The 20,823-nt window shown below is 39.3% G+C and overlaps 1 protein-coding gene across 1 annotated transcript in view; it reads left to right on the plus strand.

Annotated features, from left to right (window-relative positions):
• The window catches only part of TMTC4 (transmembrane O-mannosyltransferase targeting cadherins 4), a 120,634-nt gene that overhangs the window by 85,750 nt on the left and 14,061 nt on the right, over nucleotides 1-20,823 (plus strand). The window contains exons 11-14 of the mRNA XM_007948147.2: nucleotides 6,805-6,884; nucleotides 7,057-7,164; nucleotides 7,275-7,416; nucleotides 14,002-14,116. Of these exons, the coding sequence (XP_007946338.1) occupies nucleotides 6,805-6,884; nucleotides 7,057-7,164; nucleotides 7,275-7,416; nucleotides 14,002-14,116 (445 nt within the window). The remainder of the gene's footprint in view (nucleotides 1-6,804; nucleotides 6,885-7,056; nucleotides 7,165-7,274; nucleotides 7,417-14,001; nucleotides 14,117-20,823) is intronic.

Raw genomic sequence — 20,823 nt, forward strand, 5'->3', positions numbered from 1 at the left:
AAATCTTCACCCAAATCCTAATTAAAAAAAAAAACTAAATTTGCAAACACATGAAAGCTGTGCTTCTGTGGATTTCTTCACATGATAGATAAGGACATGAGACAAAGTATATGTGAACTGCTGTATGAAAAGTGAATTTACTCTGTAAATCTTCACCCAAATCCTAATTAAAAAAAAAAACTTAACTGGATCTTGGCCTTAAAAACATATATAAAGAACATTTTGGGGACCAGGTGAGAAATTGGAATATGAACTCAATGTTGATGCTATTATTAAATCAATGTTCACTTTCAAAAAAAATAAAAAAAAAAAAGAAGTAACCAAGGATGAGTTACTGAGTTTTGATATGTTTAATTGTTTTTGTTGTTGTTGTTGTTTTTAAGTTTACTACCAAATGTTGGCAGAACGTTTTCCACTAACAAACTGGTGTTAGCACTGGTGTCAGTACTGCATTTTGTTATTGATTCTTTTACTGCATTTGCACTTCCACATCATGGGCTACAGCAGTTGCTTTTGTTTGTGCTTTCTTGTGCTGGTTCATTGCCTCAGTGAATGAATCACAAAGGCCAGAGGGAAAGTTGAAGAATGATCAGGCTTGTTCAATCTTTTACATCCCATGGGAACAAAAATCACTTATTCTTTAAACCCCATTTTAAGTAAACGGATTCCAAGAGTTTTTAACAAGGGGTTATCTAGGCAGCTATTTCCTTTTCAAATAATTCCCTCTTTAACACAGAGGTTCAAGCTGACCTTTGGATAAATTTGTTTACCAGTTCTTAGTTACAGAAAGCTTGCCTGCTCAGGCTGATCAGATTTTAACTCGTTCCATTTAAATAACCACAGTTTATATTTCTAAAGTGCCCAGTGTTTCTCCCTTGGTCCTCTGTTCTGGGTATAGAACAGAACACTGTCTCTACTGCAGAGGGCAGCTGAACTCCTTGTTTGAGCTTTTTATTGAGAAAACAGAATTTCCTGTGACAAAGGGAAGCAGCAGGAGCTTGTGGTGGGAGAGGCAGGAGTCCTGTTGAAGTCTGTGTCTTGAAGCTGTATCTGTATTCTTGCCACCACAAGGACAATGCTGGCAGGTTGGAAGCCCCTGCCTTTCCTTCCTTTGTTGTATGAGCGGGGCTGAAGTCGTACATCCAGTTTGGGGCGAGGGGAGTACAAACCCTAACCATTTCAAGGCCACTTTTAAAAATGTGTGCTCTGACGATAGCATTAATGGAGCCTCTTCCAAGCTACAATTTGAAGATGATGATACATATTAATGGACAATAATTGGGTTCAGAAAGTTTAAATTAGACTGCATGGTGCACAGTCATGCATATTTATATTACCTATTATTCCCCTGCTTGTGATTCCTTTTGTCAGATAAGGTAAAAATAAATGAATATACTTTAAAATTGACAGGTCGGGAATATGTCTGTTACATCTGTGCTTAAAGAATGTCCATACCCTTTGAGGCATATTAGTATTTTTCAAGTAGGGCTATAATTGTAGGTTAAGATTGATAAGGCAGGGTGTATTATATTTTCAGAGGCAGTTTTGAGGCAGTGTCCAGAGGTAATGTTAGTTGAATGTGTTTAAACCATTACTAAATTTCCCTACAAGGTGCTTTGCTGGTGCAGCGATTAAGCCATTTGTCTGCTAACCAAACTATTGGCAGTTGGAACCTACCAGCAACTCTGCAGGAGAAAGATGAGACAGTCTGCTCATCTTTCTTGGAAACCCTTTGAGGCATTGCTATTCTGTCCTAAAGGGTTGCTACGAGTCAGAATCGACTCAGTGGCAGTGGGTTGGTTTGGGTATTTCACTACCAGGAACATTATTTTACTTTAAGGAAAAAAAATGGTATGAATGAGTAGATGTGCAAGTTACTTCAAGTCGCTGCCTCATCTCTACACAGCACAACAATAAATAGAGTAGTGAGAAGCATCACAGCCTTAGGTAAAACACTTCAGAAGTCAAAGCAGTTTATCAGTTCAGAAGGGAAGATCATAGCAGCTACCTCTCAGGGCAGTTGTGAGGAAGAGATGATGTGGATACTCTGCCAAACACTGCACCTGGCATATGAATGACACTAGCCTGTGCCAGCTACCAGTATTACTATGACTCTTATTAGTCACTCTTACTGTCCCTAATTCAAAGAATCTCCCTTACCTCATCTCTTCTGAGATTGCTATTGTCCTTTACATTGTAAAGCTCCAAAAGGAGATTCTGTTCCTCAGTAAATGCTTTTGCTAAATAATAGTCCTAATGAGCCTATGCAATCTCACTGCCCGGTTCTTAGTCCTGCTGCCTGCTGCTTTCTTTGCAATTTATTCTGAGCCAAAGTACAACTGAGGAAATGCTGTCATTTGGCCTCTCAGGGGCATGTAAGTTAAGATTACCTGAGAATTTCTGGTCGGCTTACAGCTGTGTGTCCTATTTTCTTCTAGTCTCTTCAATCAATTAAAAGTTCTCTCCTCATTCGCTCTTTACCTTACTGTATTCCCTGTTGGTTTCTTCTGCTTTTAGTTTGATTGGAAGAGTAAAACAATGTTATGGTTTTAAAAGAGTTACTCCTCCACCTGGCTGTTCACTCTCTGGGTGATCACACCCACCCAGGGCTCTTTCTTGCCATCTGCATATCCCTGCCTGCCATAGGAGCAACCAAGCCACTCCTCACCTGAGCTTGGATTGCTATCCTGGTCTCTCCACTGGATTTCTAAAAAAAAAAAAAAACCTCCAAACTCATTGCCGTCAAGTCAGATCCAACTCATAGCGACCCCTCCTTGGGTTTCTGAGGCAGTATCACTATGGAAGTAGATTGCCCAACCTTCCTTGCAAGGAGTGGCTGGTGGGTTTGAACTGCCGGCTTTCTGGTTAGCAGTCAAATGCCTTAGGCACTATGCCACCAGAGCTCCTGGATTTCTCAAAGGACTTCAAAATCAACATAATTCTTTACTTTTTCCCTGTTCGCCAGTTATATCCCTTAAAAGCCATTGCCATCCCTGTAATTCTTAAGTTGTTGTTGCTCCTGTGGAGTGGCTGTAACTCAGGGTGACCCTGTGTACAGCAGAACAAAACGTTGCCCAGTGCTGCACGATCTTCATGACCATTCATGTGCTTGAGTCTGTTGTTCCAGTCACTGTGTATTTTTAGTGCCTCCCAACCTAGGAGGCTCATCCTTCAGCACTATAGTGAATAATATTCTGTTGTGAACCATAGGATTTTTACTGGCTAACTGTCAGCAGTAGATCACCAGACATTTCTTCCTAGTCTGTCTTAGTCTTCCTGCCATGGGTGATCCTGCTGCTATTTGAAATATTGATGGCATAGCTTCTAGCATCATAGCAACACACAAGCCACCACAGCACAACAAACTGACAGACAGGTGGTGGTCTGAAAATTTGAAACATAGAATTCACTCTAGACACACTTCTCCACTCTCATATCCAATACAGCATCAGTATCTGTGGCTTTTTTCCTTCCTATGTATCCCTCACATTCCTCTACTTCTCTCACCACCACCGCCTGCTGATGTGCCTGGACCACAGCCTAGCCCCTCACTGGACTCCTGATACCTGCTTCTACCCCACTCCCATCTATTTTCCACAGCACAACTAGATGATTTATTTTAAATAAACATAAATCTGATGATGACCCTCTGCCATTCTTATACTCCTGCCTTACAAATGCTGCATGAGCTTTCTATCACGCTTAAGGCAACGATGAAAGCTTCTGCCCTAGTTCAAGTTTCTTTGCTCGGCCTGCTCCCAAGCACTCCAGCCCTCCTCTCCTTTGCCCTCTGCACTCCACATTCATAGGCTTCCTGTAGTTGCTTAGACACATCAGGCTTCCTCCTGGCACAGGAACCCTGCACATGGTGCCTCCTCTGCCTGGGACACTCTTACTCCACCTGAATCTCCTTTCTCTAGTAACTCCCCCTTTTGATCTCAGCTTCAAGGTCCCTTCCTAAATATAACCTTCCCTGAGTCCCTCAAGCCAGTCCTCATGATTAATCTTTTTTCAGTGCCCTCAGTGCCATTTGTCTAGAATGAATTCTAGGTTCCTAACTTTTAGACCACGGTTAGTGCCAGGGATCTGCAGGAATTTGGTCATGATTATAAATCTATCTGATAGCACAATGCCTGTGCCCAGTGGGCATTCAGTCATTCCCTGATGGAATGAAGGAGGGAATATGTTATTAGCCATAAACTAAAATGCTTATAATATTGTTATTGTTTTTGTTAGGTGCCACTTAGTTGGTTTGACTCATAGCAACCCTGTGTACAACAGAATGAAACATGCTTACAATACTACATGGGAAAGATGTCATATAAGAAAGGGTTGAATTTGTTTAAAATGGGTGGACAGGCTAGTTGTTTATGTGTGATTTGACTTCTATGATCTTAACTCTAACAGAACAACAGTAGTGTATATAAAAAAAAAAAGCCAAACTCACTGCCATCGAGTCGGATCTGACTCATAGTGACTCATAGCGACCCCTCCTTGGGTTTCTGAAGTGTTATCTCTACAGAAGTAGATTGCCCAATCTTCCTTCTGAGGAGTGGCTGGTGGGTTTGAACCACCAGCCTTCTGGTTAGCAGTCAAATGCCTTAGGCATTATGCTACCTGAGCTCCTGTAGTAGTGTATACCAAAAGAAAAACAAAAACAGTTCACTGCCTTGGAGTCAGATCCGACTCATAGTATCCCGTTCTTGAGTTTCTGAGGCAATATCACTACAGAAGTAGATTGCCCAACCTTCCTTCCAAGGAGTGGCTGGTGGGTTTGAACCACCAGCCTTCTGGTTAGCAGTCTGGTTACTACTAGGTTAGTAGTGCCTTAAGCACTACGCCACCAGAGAAGGGAATTTGAGGGTAGTAGTAAAAATAAGGAGACTTGGTAGCACAATGGTTAAGTGTTTGGTTGCTAACTGAAAGGTCAGTGGTTTGAACCCCCTGGTGGCTCTGTGGGGGAAAAGACCTGGTGATCTTCTGCCAGAAAGATTACAGCCTTAGAGACAGATGAAACCCCCAAGACTGTGGGCAGTCACCCTTCAGGCCTGGAATTGAACTCACTCTGGTGGTTTCTAGCCAAACAATAGACAACCATATAAGGTGAACATTTATGCCAAGTAAGTACACTCCTTAGAATGGGAGATGAAAAGGGCAGTATTTGCAAAAGGAGATAGGTCAGAGGGCAGGAATGTATATCAAAGAAAGACATGGGGAAAATATAACCACAGGGAGGAAATGGAAGAGAACTATTGCATTGTGGAGATTGCAATCAATGTCATGAAAACAAATGTGTATGAACTGTTGTATGGAAAATGAATTTGCTCTGTAAACTTTCACCCAAATAACAATTAATTAAAAAAAAAAAAAGAATTAATAAAATAAAACTCTAAGGAGCAGTTCTCCTCTGTTCTATGGGGTGACTGTATTGGTTATCTAGTGCCACTCTAGCAGAAATACCACAAATGCAATGGCCTTAACAAACAGGAGTTTATTCTCTTACAGTTTGGGCAGCTTTAAATCTTGAGTTCCAAGTACCAGGCTCTAGGGGCTGTGTGAAAGCCCCTCAGCCTTGGGCTTCAGCTCTGCCTCTTGCTCCCGGCCCATTGAAGCTAGAGGCATCTCTTTACTCAGACAGCTACTGGCTGCTGAGGCTAATAAGCCCAAAGTCAACAAATAAAATGGCACAGTCTCAATGTTACCAGACCACACGGCAGGCCATTAACTTAAGTCCATTGAAAGTCCCAAGGTTGGCAGAGCATGGCACGTTTCTGAACAACAACATGGCTACATGCGGGGTTCAAGTATGCCATAATCTAGAAACTATCCCCAAGGCTTCTCCTTATATACAGGAAGCAGACCACATCCCAAAGGCAGGTACTCAGCTGCTTGTGGTAGATCCCACCACGGAGTTGATTGCCAGTCTCATCATGGGGAATAACTACCACCAGCTGCCCAGCTACTCAACCAGGCCTACCCAAGTTGACATACAAATTTAACTACCTCAGTCACTAAGTCAGAATTGACTCAATGGCTCCCAACAACAATGGTAGTAAAAACAACCTAGTTTCATAATTTTCCAGTTTTATCTGGTAAGTGCTTTACTTTTCTTTCTATCATACTTTAGTCATAATATCTGCTTCAAAAAAAAACCAAACTCACTGCTATTGAATGCATCCAACTCATAGCAACCCCTCCTTGAGTTTCTGAGACGGTATCTCTATAAAAGTAGATTGCCCAGTCTTCCTTCCGAGGAGTGGCTGGTGGGTTTGAACTGCCAGCCTTCTGGTTAGCAGTCAAATGCCTTAGGCATTATGCCACCAGAGCTCCTAATACCTGCTTATCACCTTCCTTTTTCTAATCTTTCCTGACAGGGTGAGGGATTAAAGGAAGCCCCAGGTGTACTCTCTATACCATTTTAGGTGAGGCACTGGTGGGTGATTTTTTTTTATTTTATTTTATTTTTTTTTTTGTTACCTTTACCTTTTGTAAAGGAGCTCTAGTGGCACTGTGGTTAAAACATTAAGCTGCTAACCAAAAGGTCAGTGGTTCAAACCCACCACCTGCTCTGCAGGAGAAAGATGAGGTAATCTGCTTACATAATGATTTATAGCCTAGGAAACCCTAGGGGCAGTTCTTTCTACTCTGTCCTTACAGGGTCGCTATGAGTCAGAATCAACTCAGTGGCAGTAGGTTTTGTTTTTGGTTTTACCTTTTGTCCTCAGTTAGAAGATGTATTAGGTACCCAGACTCTGAGTAAAGAAAAGTACCTGCTAATGGCCAAATTGTTATCTCCGTTTTCAGGTTCACTACAATGTTGGCAAAAACCTGGCTGATAATGGCAACCAAACAGCTGCCATCCGATATTACAGGGAAGCTGTAAGGTACTGCACACATAAGAAATGTCATTTATATACACATAATGTTTTAACCTCCTAATATTAAAATCCTGTCTCCTTTAAGGCCCCACCTTTAATATATATTTGTCAATTCCTTAGAGTTTAATGAAAGCTACTAAGCATTAACAGCCAGCTTGTTTTCTCTCTCAACTTCCAGATTAAATCCCAAGTATGTTCATGCCATGAATAATCTTGGAAATATCTTAAAAGAAAGGAATGAACTACAGGAAGCTGAGGAGTTGCTGTCTTTGGCTGTACAAATACAGTAAGCATTGTTTTTATAATTAAGCTAGTGACAAGGAAACTAGTTCCTGCATTCCCTGCTCTAAAGTCTTTCTTTATTTATTATTATCTTTTTTGCAAATGCTCTGCTAGGCCAGACTTTGCTGCTGCATGGATGAATTTAGGTATAGTGCAGAACAGCCTGAAGCGGTTCGAAGCAGCGGAACAGAGCTACCGGACAGCAATTAAACACCGAAGAAAATACCCAGATTGTTACTACAACCTCGGGCGTTTGGTAAGTGTAGGGTGCTCTTGCAGCTGTGGAAGGAAAAGGATTTTTGGTCCTTCTTCAGAATAAAAATGGCAGTAGTAATACATCTGCCGTTCTGCATTTTATAAAGTACTTTCACATAGGATTATCTCAATTGAAGGTTGCTGTTAGGTTTCCATGTAAGTAATTTTATTATTGTTATTATTATTTAGGGAGCTCTGGTAGCATAGTGGCTAAGGCACTTGACTGCTAACCAGAAGGCTGGTGGTTCAAACCCACCAGCCACTCCTCGGAAGGAAGATGGGGCAATCTACTTCCGTAGTGATACTGCCTCGGAAACCCAAGGAGGGGTCGCTATGAGTCGGGGCCAACTCGACGGCACATAACAACAACAACAACATTATTATTTAAGTTCTAACAAGAGAATGGTCCAACTCGAATTAGATATGCTTAAGAGATCACAAAAGCAACAGGTTAAACTAAAGGATAAGTTAAAAAAAAAAAATTTAAGTCCCTTCAGCCCTGTAAAACAATACTCCAAGGGGTAACTTCCTGATAAACATCAGTTTCTCTGTTTTCAAAGCATGGATTGAATAAAAACTGAGATTGAGAAAACAAACCCATAGTGTGATTTCTGAGCTTCCCGTGTTCTCCTTCCTGGAGGGAACTGCTCCTTTGATTTTTTTGACAAAGAAAATGAGACTTACATACAAATAGCAAAATTCTTTAATCAAGAATGCTTATCCTAACCCCTCAACCAACCTTTTCATATGGTTTTAAGAAGCCAAGTGTATATGCTGTTGTTAGCTGCCATCAAGCTGGCACCTGACTCCTAGGAACCCGTGCACAACAAAATGAAACACTGCCTGGTCCCGTGCCATCACCCTCATCATTGCGGATCCAACAGTTCTGATCAGTTGGGTTTTCATTGGCTGATTTCTGGAAGTAGATTGCCAGGTCTTTCTTCCTAGTCAATCTCAGTGTGGAAGCCCTGTGGAACCTGTTCAGCATTGTAGTAACACACAAGCCTTTACTGACAGATGACTGACTGTGCATGAAGAGCATTGGTCAAGACTCGAACCCAATTCTCCACAGAAGGCAGGAAAGAACCACCACTTCCCCCATAAATAGATACCAAACCAAGAGGCCCTAGTATATTTAGTCTTTTCAGATAAAATTACTAAGGGGAAATGCTTTTGCTGATTTTAGCCAAACTGGAATATATGTATAGTGATATGATTTCTAAAGAGGTTTATATACAGTTGAGGGAGGAGCCCTGGTGATGCAGTGGTTAAGTGCTCAGCTGCTAACTGAAAGGTCAGTGGTTTGAACCCATCAGCTGCTTTGTGGGAGAAAGATGTGGCAGCCTGCTTCCATAAAGATTTACAGCCTTGGAAATCCTATTAGAATAGTTCTACTATGGCCTATAGGGTCGTTATGAGTCTGAATCAACTCGATAGCAATGGGTTTATATACAGAGCTTTCCAGATTTTGTCTAGTTTAGCCTCATATGTACAGTTACATCTAAATTGTTCTAAAGAAATATCTGTTTATTCCCATTATAAAGGCCTGAAGTGGCATGGTGTTACTGTTAATGCTTGCATTTCCAAATCATCCCATTCCATCCCAAATGTAGGGACTTGAAAGCTCCATAGAAAATCTGTATTTAAAAAAAAAAAAAGAAAAAGAAAATTCCTCAAGAGATTCCAGTGCCCTGTCTTTGGCCTGCATCTGGGAAGCAGATCTGTCTGAACATTGACCCAACCATCTGATCAGGTCAGAGCCAAGGGGACTGTTTGGGGAAAGCAACCTAGAAAATATTAACTGCTTTAAATTTATTGAAAACTAGACTTCAGTTTTTACCAGGACATGAATGTCTTTGGTTTTAATAGCTTTTGTTTCTCAACTGGGTAGCCATGAGTCTATGAATTGTAGAAATAGAAGATGACAAGGACTTATGACTATTGCTATAGTTTTACTTTTCCCACTTTGAATACATCACTTTAAACGAGTGGATGATGCTTGTGTGATAAATTTTAAAGTGAGGTGGTTTGAATGTTTTTATTATTTAAAATATGAAAGATATTCTTGAACTATGCTATATCATATAAAGATGCCATCTTTAGATGCTTATTTTTGTGTGGAAAAGCTGAATTACTTTTCCCTGGGCACAGAGGGAAGGAGGCAGTAATGTGACCCCACCTATGGAGCAGCAAAATATTTAAACAAAGAAGATTGGATGGCAAGGTATAACTGTTGTCCCAATAACTTTCTTCAGAGCCATTTGACCTTGCATGTATTTCCATTTTCTTTTATGTTTTAAAATTCTGTGCTTTATGGTCTAGTTATATAATTTAATATTGAGACAGCTATGTCTATGAAACCTGAAGATTTGAGGAGACCTAAATCCATTCTAGTGATAAATTGTTCTTTCTGGGGGATATGGTTGGGTAGGGGAGAGCAGTAAAACCTCAGCATAATGATAGAAGTAGAGACTACACTTTTCAATCACATGAAATGCTGGGTTGGTCCTTACAAAGTTAATGAACTGAGAGTGTGGGGCTGGAGGATGGGAGCTAATTGGGTATTACTGTTTCTATTTACTGTGTTTATTAAACTAGTAAAAAGGAGCCCTGGTGGTGCAATGGGTAAGTGCTCTGCTGTTAACTAAAAGGTAGACAGTTTGAACCCACTCAGAGGCTCCTGGAGAGAAAGATCTGGTAAATACTTCCATAAGAATTATAGTCTAGAAAAAACCCTCTGGGGCAGTTCCGCTCTGTTACATGGAGTCACTGTGAGTCAAAAATCAACTGGACAGCATCTAATGACATCATTATAATAGTATTTAGTAGGATATTATACTTGATAGTCTTACAATTTTTTTTTTTTTTTTGGAGGTAGCTCTTCTTTTAGGCTTTTGCTTTTGAAGTAACTGTATCTGCCTATAGCCTCCTAAGTTAATACTTCAAAGCTCTAAGACAGCAGTCTTACTTCAGCTGTTCCCTTCTATTCCTCCCCTACTAGCTGCATGCTACTACAGTTCCTTGAGATTTGGAGAATAGAAAATTTAAACCAAATCAGCATTCTACAAGAATTACATCCAAAGAAAGGAACATAGAATATAAAATACAGGATTTTATCATGTTCTCCAGTCCTTGGAATTTGGTGCCACTTTAACTGAGAAAATCATCCATAGTATGTACACATTGAGACCTTGTACTGCTCTTTATGTTTTCACTAATTGTGCTACCATGAAATGATCTTTCTGTGTTCTTTACTGCCAATTGTTCTTGCTTATTTAAAGATTTTGCTCTCCATTGTTTAATTATCAGCTTTTTCCAGCTTGACAGCTTGAAAGCATTAAGAGCTTAATCTTTAACGCTCAGCCAACACATTTATATATTGGTGATTGAGAGAAAATAACTTAAAAGTTTATTTTTCAAAAATCCTCTTTCATCACTCTTTAATAATTGGAGATAGAAATTTATTTTCATTTCTGTACCCAAATAAGGGAATAGCTTTGGTTATTTTATGGAATAGGAAATTGAGAAGAGCTGGATTTTTTGGGACACATTGCTGATGTTAGAAAATTGCAGCAATAGTGACTGGTCTTATAACTAGAGCCAGTTCATTATGTAAGGACTGAGTACCTCTATCAGTCAGGACCCAGGCAGGAAAACAGAAACCATGCTAAGTATTTTAAGGAGAGAAGATGTTATACAGGGAATTGGTTGGAAAGTTGTTGGAAGACTGAAAGAGCAAACATAGAAAGGTGATATTAACTCAGATTAAGTACTAAAGGAAACAGTTACTCTCCATAGGGCTGGGGGAACAAATGGAAGGAAGTGGTTCTTCCAGAATTTAAGAGCTTAGAGAAGGGCCCACCATCTCAGGAGCTCATCTCTCGAGAGCTGAGATCCTGGAGGCGGGGCTGGTCCCTCTGGAGCTGGAACTGTGGAGAAGGTCCACTGCCTCCAGTACTGGGACTTGGGGGGGGGGGGTAGAACATAGCCACACCAGAAACACTGCCAGAACAGGCAGAGAGTGAGGGTAAAAGGGCTACTCCTCCTCTCTTCCCACCATCTAATCTCCATCTGTAACTCCAATTGGCAGAAACTTAACAAGGAGCCAAGTGGCAAAGGAACCTGGGAAATGGCAGGCATAGGACTGGGAAACAACACGTAAATAGTGCACACATTATCTGTCTCCTTCTGGATGGGTAGTTCTTATCAAATCATCCTTTTCTCTGGTTCCCTTAAAGTGTTTGTTCACTTTGTAGAGATGCTGTAAAAAGGGTGGTGGTTGTTGTTGTTGGTGGTGGTGGTGGTGGTGGTGTTATGTGCCATTGAGTTGGCCCCGACTCATAGTGACCCCTCCTTGGGTTTCTGAGGTGGTATCACTACAGAAGTGGATTGCCCAACCTTCCTTCCAAGGAGTGGCTGGTGGGTTTGAACCACCAGCCTTCTGGTTAGCAGTCAAGTGCCTTAGCCACTATGCTACCAGAGCTCCTATAAAAAAGGTTGTTGTTGTTGTTGTTATGTGCCATCGAGTCAGCCCCGACTCATAGCAATCCCTCTTGGGTTTCCGAGGCAGTATCACTACGGAAGTAGGATTGCCCAACCTTCCTTCCGAGGAGTGGCTGGTGGGTTTGAACCGCCAGCCTTCTGGTTAGCAGTCAGGTGCTTTAGCCATTATGCTACCAGAGCTCCTAAAAGGTATGTAATACATACATACATTTCTAATAAAAAAGGTAGAGGTTAAAAAAATAAACAAATTTTACCTGATTCTTTGTTTTTTTCCAAGAAGTAGTAAAAATATGTGAAGATACTGATTTGCAAAATAAGTTACCTTGGCTTTGCTGGATGTGTTAGAAAGAATGTCATCACAGGTTTTGGCTAGTGACTCATGCATGCCATTTGCTGGAGAAAATTGACTGAGAAAGCAATAGAACACCAAAGACAGACAGACAGTGAAATATTTATATAATTAAGTATCCCAAATTATTTTAATTTTTTGAACTTTCACCTCATGTCTTCGTTTAAGGGACAAAATATTATAACTTGAGTTTCTGAGTCTCATGGGAAATTCTGACAGCATTTTTAGTAAATGAATATTTGTACATGTTTCCATAATTCATTAAACCTTCCTTTTTCTTGCATAATATGCCACCTATTTGCTATATGGGTCACAGGGCAAGTAAAAATGTTTCTGTCATCTAATGAAAAGACAGACTTGACAGTAAATACTGAAGTAGCCTTAAACTCTTAATCATTATCATTTGTACTTTTTCCAGAGTTAAAGAAATAAAGTACATTCAGATGAAATGTGCATTTAAACTGAATTGAAGAAGGCAAGAGGATCACCACCTAAAAAAATTCGCATTTTCTCCCTCTGTGTACTCTTTATTAGCTATGCAAATTGGGAGCCAGCCATTTTGCACTGTTGCTGATATTAAACAGAATTCCCTGTCAAGAGAAAATAACAATCTCTGTTTCATAAATGAGATAAACAGGTCCTGTTAGCCAAGGGGTTTTACACTATTGCATAAGACTTTTCCAAGGAGTTTACAAAGTGTTTCTGATAGAATATACTCATATTTTTATATTTAGTTTAGGTGTAGGTAGAAAGGGACTGCTCGACCATTCTTCACAAGTTGAATTTGATACATACAACTTTTAATCACATGAAATATTCTTTCTGCTATTCTAAATAATACTTCATCAGTACTCCATGAAGTCTTCATGGTAAAAGACTAAAGATTTGGCTTTTAGCTTAACTCTCTTCAGTAGTCTAAAACATGATTTGACACTAAGTAATAGGTTAAGAGGTTGCAGGCTTCAGAGCCAAACTACTTGGTCCTAATTCATGCTCCACCATTTCTAAATGTGTAACTTTGGGCAAGTTACTTAACCTATGACTCACTTGTTCCATGCGTAAAATGGGGATGGTAATAGTATCTATATCAATGGGATTGATGTTTTGAGGATTAAATGAGTTAATATAAAGTTAAAAGCATGAAACAGCCTAAATTCTACCAACAGATGAATGGATAATCAAACTGTAATACATACATACAATGGAACATTTTTGAGCCACAAAGAGAAATGAAGTCCTAATATATGTTACAACATAGGTAAACCTTGAAAACATCATGCTGAGTAAGATAAGTCAGTTACAAAAGGACAAATATTGTATGACCCCACTTATAAGAAATTTCTAGACAAGGCAAATGTATAGAGGCCAAAGTTTTTAGTGATTACGAGGGGTGACAAGGAGTGGGGAAGGGGAAGTCATGGCTTAGGGATGCACTGAGCATCTGTTAATGATGATGGAGTGATTTGGGAAGGGATAGTGGTGATGGTTGCACACCATCATGAATGTAATCAGTGTCATTGAATTATACATGTAAAAAATGTGAAATTGGAAATGTTTTCATATGTATATGATATATCTATATTAATACAATAAAATTTTTAAAAGGAAATTAGATGCTCAATAAATATGAGTTTTTTGTTTGGGGTTGTTTTTGGTCATAATGTCTTAGAGAGGGAAAGTAGAAAAATTGGAATACTGATTGTGTGTGTATGTGTATCTGTACTTTATTTTCAGTATGCGGACCTAAACCGTCATATGGATGCATTGAACGCATGGAGAAATGCGACTGTGCTGAAACCAGAGCACAGTTTGGCTTGGAATAACATGATTATACTTCTTGATAATACAGGTACAGAAAGGTGAATTAAATCAAAGGAAATTGTTTCATAGTACACTGCTATTGAATAATTACAAAGTATAGATTATTGTGCTTTTTTCCCCCAGTTTATTTTAGAGTTTTGAAAAAATAAATATGGGGTTAAATGTATTACAAAAAATGTAACAGAAAATGGAGTTTCCTTTAATGTGTTAGAATATAATTGTTTGGAAAGATGGCACTTCACTTAGAATTGGTATTGAGTTTTGGGGAACATGTATAAGAATATCTTATTCTTTTGAAGGCTATTATCTGGCAATCTTCATCATCTAGAATGCTGGAAGTTACCCAGAAGTAACACAAATGGCTTCTGGGCTTATGAAATGGATGTTGCAAGATGGTCTGTGAAGTACCTGGACTGTGCTCAAAGGAGACTCCCTATAGTCTATACTCACAACCATGCATTCTTATTGTAGGCTTTATGTTAATAGAATTCATTATCTAGTTTATTAGCCCATAAACTGACCAAACCAGTTACCATTGAGTCCGTCTGACTCATGGCAACTCCGTGTGTTGCAGAGTAGAAGTGTGCTCTGTAAGGTTTTCGGGACTGTGACCTTACAGAAGCAGATTTTCAGACTTTCTTCTGAGGCTACTCTGGATAGATTCAAATTGCCAACCTTTCAGTTAAAGGTTGAATGCTTAAACATTAGTGCCACCAGAGAAATTTTTTAACCCAATTAGGACTTACTCCATGCCTTTTGTCTTAAAAGTCCAAGCAGCCTACTGAAATGAAAAGGATAATAACAGGATACTATGACTTCACGGAAGAAAGATGGAGCAATCTACTTCCGTAAAGATTTACCCTTAGAAACCCAATGGGAGTCGCTATGAGTTGGAACCAAGTCTATGGCAGTGAGTTTGGTTTTAGTTTTGATTGTGAAGAATTGTACCCTGACAAATTTGAAAACCTAGAAGACACCTGCCATATGCAGGTTCAACATAAAATCCTCACAATTGGACCAATAAGGAGAATGATGATAAATGGAGAAAAGATTGAAATTGTCAGATATTTCATATTACTTGGTTTCACAATCAACACCAGTGGAAACAGCAGTCAAGACATCAGATGACGTATTGCATTGGGAAAATCTGCTGTAAAAGACCTCTTTCAAGTGCTGAAGAGCAAAAATGTCTCTTTGAAGACTGAGGTGCACCTAACCGAAACCATTGTGTTTTCAATCACCTCATGTGCATATTAGAGCTGGACAATGAACACGGAAGACCAAAGAAGAGTTGATGCTTCTGAGTTGTGGTGTTGGGGAAGAATACTGAAAGTACCATGGACTGCCAGAAGAACTAACAAATCAGTCCTGGAAGAAGTGCAGCCAGAATGCTTCTTGGAAGTGAACATGGCCAGACTTTGTCTCACCTACTTTGGTCATACTTGTTGGAAAGGACTATTCACTAGAGAAGGATATCATGCTTGGTAAATTGGAGGGTCAATGAAAAAGAGAAACTAGATGAATTGACACAGTGGCTGCAACGATGGGCTCAGTAACAGCAGTGATTGTGAGGCTGGTGCTGGACTGGGCATTGTTTCATTCTGTTTTACATAGTGTTGCTATGAGTCACAGCCAACTCAACAGCACCTAACAACAACAACAACGGAAAAATATATGGATTTCTAGAAACACACTACCTACCTAACCTAACATGGACTGAGGTAGAAATTTTAAATAGACCCATAACAAAAGAAGAAATGGAACAAGTCATAAAAAAACTCCCAACAACAAAAAAAAAAAAGTCCTGGCCCAGACAGCTTCATTGGTGAATTCTACCAAACATTCAGAGAAGAGCTGACACCAATTCTACTCAAACAATTCCAGGATATAGAAAAGGAAGGAATATTCCCAAATTCATTTTATGAAGCAAGCATAACCCTGATACCAAAGTCAGTCAAAGACAACACTGAAAAAGAAAATTACAAATATCCCTCATGAACATAGAAACAAAAATTCTCAACAAAATCCTAGCCAATAGAATTAAATACCATTTTAAAAAATAATAATACATCATGACCAAGTGGGATTCATATCAGGTGTGCAACTATGATTCAATAGAAAAACAGTCAATGGACTCTACCACATAAATAAAACAAAGGGAAAGAACCACATGATCATATCAATTGATGCAGAAATGGCATTTGACAAAATCTAACACCTGTCTATTCTTGATAAAAATGCTGAATGAAATAGAAAAAGAAGGGGAATTTCTCAACATAATTAAGGGCATATACACAAAAGCAGTGGCCAAAAGCTGCACTTCTTCCAGGACTGATTTGTTAGTTCTTCTGGCAGTCCAAGGTACTTTTGGTATTCTTCCCCAACACCACAACTCAAAGGCATCAACTCTTCTTGTCTTCTTTATTCTTTGTCCAGCTCTCACGTGCACAGAGAGACTAGTAGCATTCTCCTTACTAATAGGTACTACAAGGATGCCCTTTATACACATCTTTCTTCAATATTTATTGGAAGTCCTAGACAGAGCAGTAAGGCAAAAAAAGGAAGTAAAAGGCATACAAATTGGCAAAAAAAAAAAAAGTAAAACTATCTCTATTTGAAGGAGCTCTGGTAGTGTAGTGAGTAAGGCATTTGACTGCTAACCAGAAGGCTGGTGGTTCAAACCCACCAGCCACTCCTCAGAAGAAAGGTTGGTCAATTTACTTCCATAGTGATACCACCTCAGAAACCCAGGGAGGGATCTCTATGAGTCAGGTCCCACTGGATGGCACATAACAACAACAGCAACATCTCTATTTGCAGATGATATGATCATATCCATAGAAAATTCCAAAGACTCAGCAGGAAAATTACAGGAACTAATTGAAAGATTCAGCAAAGTGACAGGGTACAAGATCAACATACGAGAGTCAGTAAGATTCCTTTATACCAATGAAGAGAGCTCCAAAAAGGAAATCAGGAAAACGTACCATTTACAATAACTGCCCAAAAGATGACGTATTTAGGAATAAATCTAACTGGAAACTTATACAAAGAAAACTACAAAACACTATTACAAGAAACCAAAAGAGACCTACATAAGAAGAAGAATATATACCATGCTCATGAATAATAAGACTTAACAAATTGAAAATGCCAGTACTACCTAAAGTGGTCTACAGATATAATGCAATGCCAATCCAGATTCCATCATCATTCTTTAAAGAGATGGAAAAACTAATCAACTTTTTTGTGGAAAGGAAAGAGACCCCAGGTAAGTAAAGCGCACTAAAGAAGAACAAAGTAGGAGGCCTCACAGTTCCCAATCTCAAAACCTGCTACACAGCCACAGTGGTCAAAACAGCTTAATATTGGTCCAATGAGAGACACACAGACCAATGGAACAGAATTGAGAATTCAGAGGTAAATTCATGCACCTACAGGCAGCAGATCTTTGACAAATATCATTTAATGCGGAAGACATAGTCTTTTTAACAAATTGTGCTGGCAAAACTAGATATCCATTTGTAGAAAAATGAAGCAAGAACCATATCTCACACCATATACAAAAACAAACTCTAGTTGGATCAAAGAACTAAATATAAAATCTAAAACTATAGAGATCATCAGAGAAAAAAATAGGGACAAATTTAGGGACCCTAATATATGGCATAAATACATGATCAAACATAACTAAAAATAGACAAACACCAAAAGCCAAAATAAATTATTGGGAACTTCCTAAAAATTAGACACTAATGCACATCAAGAGATTTCACCAAAAAGAATAAAAAGAGAGCCCACAGACTGGGGAAAAAAATTGGCAATGACATGTCAGACAAGGGGCTAATGTATGAAATTTATAGAAAACTTCAACACTTTAGAAAGAAAAGACAAATAATCTGATTAAAAATTCAGCAGAGGACTTGAACAGATACTTCACCAAAGAAGACATTCAGGCAGCCAACAAACACATAACCAAAAAAAAAAAACCAAACCCACTGCCATAGAGTTGTATCCAACTCATAATGACCCCTCCTTGGGTTTCTGAGGCGGTATCACTACAGAAGTAGATTGCCCAACCTTCCTTCTGTTAGCAATCAGATGCCTTAGGTACTGCGCTACCAGGGCTCCTAACAAACACTGATGAAATGCAAATGATCATTAGCCATTTGAATGATACAGATCAAAACAAGGAGATGTCATCTCACACCAGCATTAATAGCAACGTTCAAAAAAACAGAAAATAGCAAATGCTGGCAAAGGTGTAGAGAGAATAGAACCCTCCTATAGTGCTGGTGGAACTATAAAATAGTACAACCACTGTGGAAAACAGGACTTCCTTAAAAAAAAAGCTGAAATAGACATATAAGATCCAGCAATCCATAATCTGTCCTGGAAGAAGTGCAGCCAGAATACTCCTTGGAAGCAAGAATGGCCAGACTTAGTCTCACCTACTTTGGTCATGTTGTCAGAAGGAACCATTCCCAGGAGAAGGATATCACCCTTGGTAAAATGGAGGGTCAGCACAAAGGGAAAGGCCCTCAACAAGATGGATTGACACAATGGCTGCAGCAGTGAGCTCAAGTATAGGAAGGATTGTGAGCCTAGCACAAGATGGGGCAGTATTTAATTCTGTTGTATATAGGGTCTCTATGAGTTGGAGCTGACTCAACAACATCTAACAACAAGTATATATCCTATATAAGAGTCATGACACAAGCAGGTATATGCACACCCATGTTTATTGGAGCATTATTCACAATAGCAAAAAGATGGAAACAACCTAAATGCCTGTTAACGGATGAATGGTTAAACTGTGGTATGTACACACAGTGGAATACTACACAGCATTAAAGAACAATGATGAATCTGTGAAACATCTCATAACATGGATGAACCTAAAGGACATTGTTGTTGTTAGGTGCAGTAAAGGGTCAGCATGACATCCTTCCTCAAGGATGGTTCCTTCTGACAATCTGACCAAAGTACAAGAGGCAAAGTCTGGCCATTCTCCCTTCTAAGAAGCATTCTGGTTGTAGTTCCCCCAAGACATATCTATTTATTCTTCTAAAAGTCCATAGTACATTCAGGACTTCTGGTAAGATGGAGGACTAGGCGGAAAAGCTATACAGACCCTCTTCAACAAAGAAAAGAGAAACCAATTGACAGAGATACAGAAGATAATCCTGGATCCCTGAGCTTTGAAAGGAAGTGTACCGAAGTGGATTAGGGACCAACAAGTGGAAAAACCTGAACGAAAACAGTGAGTACACAGATGGTCAGAGCAGTGGATTGTCAGCTACTCTGACGGGACCAACAGCCTGAATATTTCCAAGTGGTGTTGGGACCTGAGAATTGACCTAAAGATCAGCCCTAATTGCCAAGGGCTGGCTGCAGGGATGACTGCACTGGTGGCCTTTGACTGGGAAGGGAAACAGCAAGGAGAGAAACAGCCTAAGCTATGAACTTTCCACTGTCCAGAGGGTGCAGCCATTTTGGATATTTAAAGTGACCAAGGGTGAAGCTATTTTGAATGTTTACAAGTGGTGGCCATTTTGGATATTTGACGTGACCAAGGGTGCAGCCATTTTGAATACTTAACAACCAGCAGCCATTTTGGATATTTAATGTGACCAAGGACACAGCCATTTTGAATCTTTGTAAGTAGTGTCCATTTTGGGTTTTAAAGTGACCGCATTCTCATTTGGATTCCAGGGATCTAAGAATAGGCTGTGTTTGCCAAGGATAGCAGGGACATATGGGAGGCTGACAACAGGAAAGGAGGCAGGTGGTGAGTGTATCAGTGCTGCCAAGTAGTGAATAAAGGAGCACAGCACAGTACCCTGCTCACATAGATAACATACAAACAAAACAAAATGAAAATCGTGGGCAAGTCACTTCAACATACAATCACCAATTAAGTATAAACACAAAAAATGTAATAATGCCTAAGCGACAACAGAGCATCACAGTGCACACAAAGAAGTAAGATAAAGCAGGAGAAACAAGGAACCAGGATACAGACCCAAAACACATCCCTAAAGAAGATGCAGCATTGAAACTCCCTGATAAGGAATTCAAAAGAATTATATTTAGGTATCTCCAACTAATTGAGAGAAAAATCAAGGAAAACACTGACAAAATGGAAGAAAACAGAGAAAACCCTAGAACAATTTTGAAAGACAATACAAGAACAAAATGACAAATGAAAAATTACAGATGATACAAAATCTACACATAGAAATCCAGAAGATTAATACTAAATTTTCAGAAATAGATAAGACATTGAATGGGCAAAGGAGCAGAATTGAATCAATGGAAGATAGAATTAGTGAGACTGAAGAAAAATATCTCAATATTTCTTTGGAAAGGGATCAATCAGAAAAAAGATCAAAACAAAATGAAGAAAGCCTAAGGTTCATGTGGGATACCATCACAAGGAATAACCTATGTGTAATTGGAATTCCAGAACAGAAAGAGACAAATAAAACCACAGAAAAAATTGTCAAAGATTTGTTGAAAGAGAATTTTCAGGATATGATAAAAAATGAGAATATATCTATTAAAGAAGTCCGACGAACATCAAACAGGATAGACCCCAAAAGAAAATCACCAAGACATATCATCATCAAACTCACCAAAACCAAAGACAAAGAATGAATCCTGAAAGCACGGGAAAAACAAAAAGTTACACCCCTATAAGGGGTAAACAATAAGACTAAGCTCAGATTTCTC

Source organism: Orycteropus afer, unplaced genomic scaffold (genome assembly GCF_000298275.1).
Source record: "Orycteropus afer afer isolate SDZICR_OR568_19922 unplaced genomic scaffold, OryAfe1.0 scaffold00206, whole genome shotgun sequence".
In the NCBI taxonomy this organism is placed as follows: Eukaryota; Metazoa; Chordata; class Mammalia; order Tubulidentata; family Orycteropodidae; genus Orycteropus; species Orycteropus afer.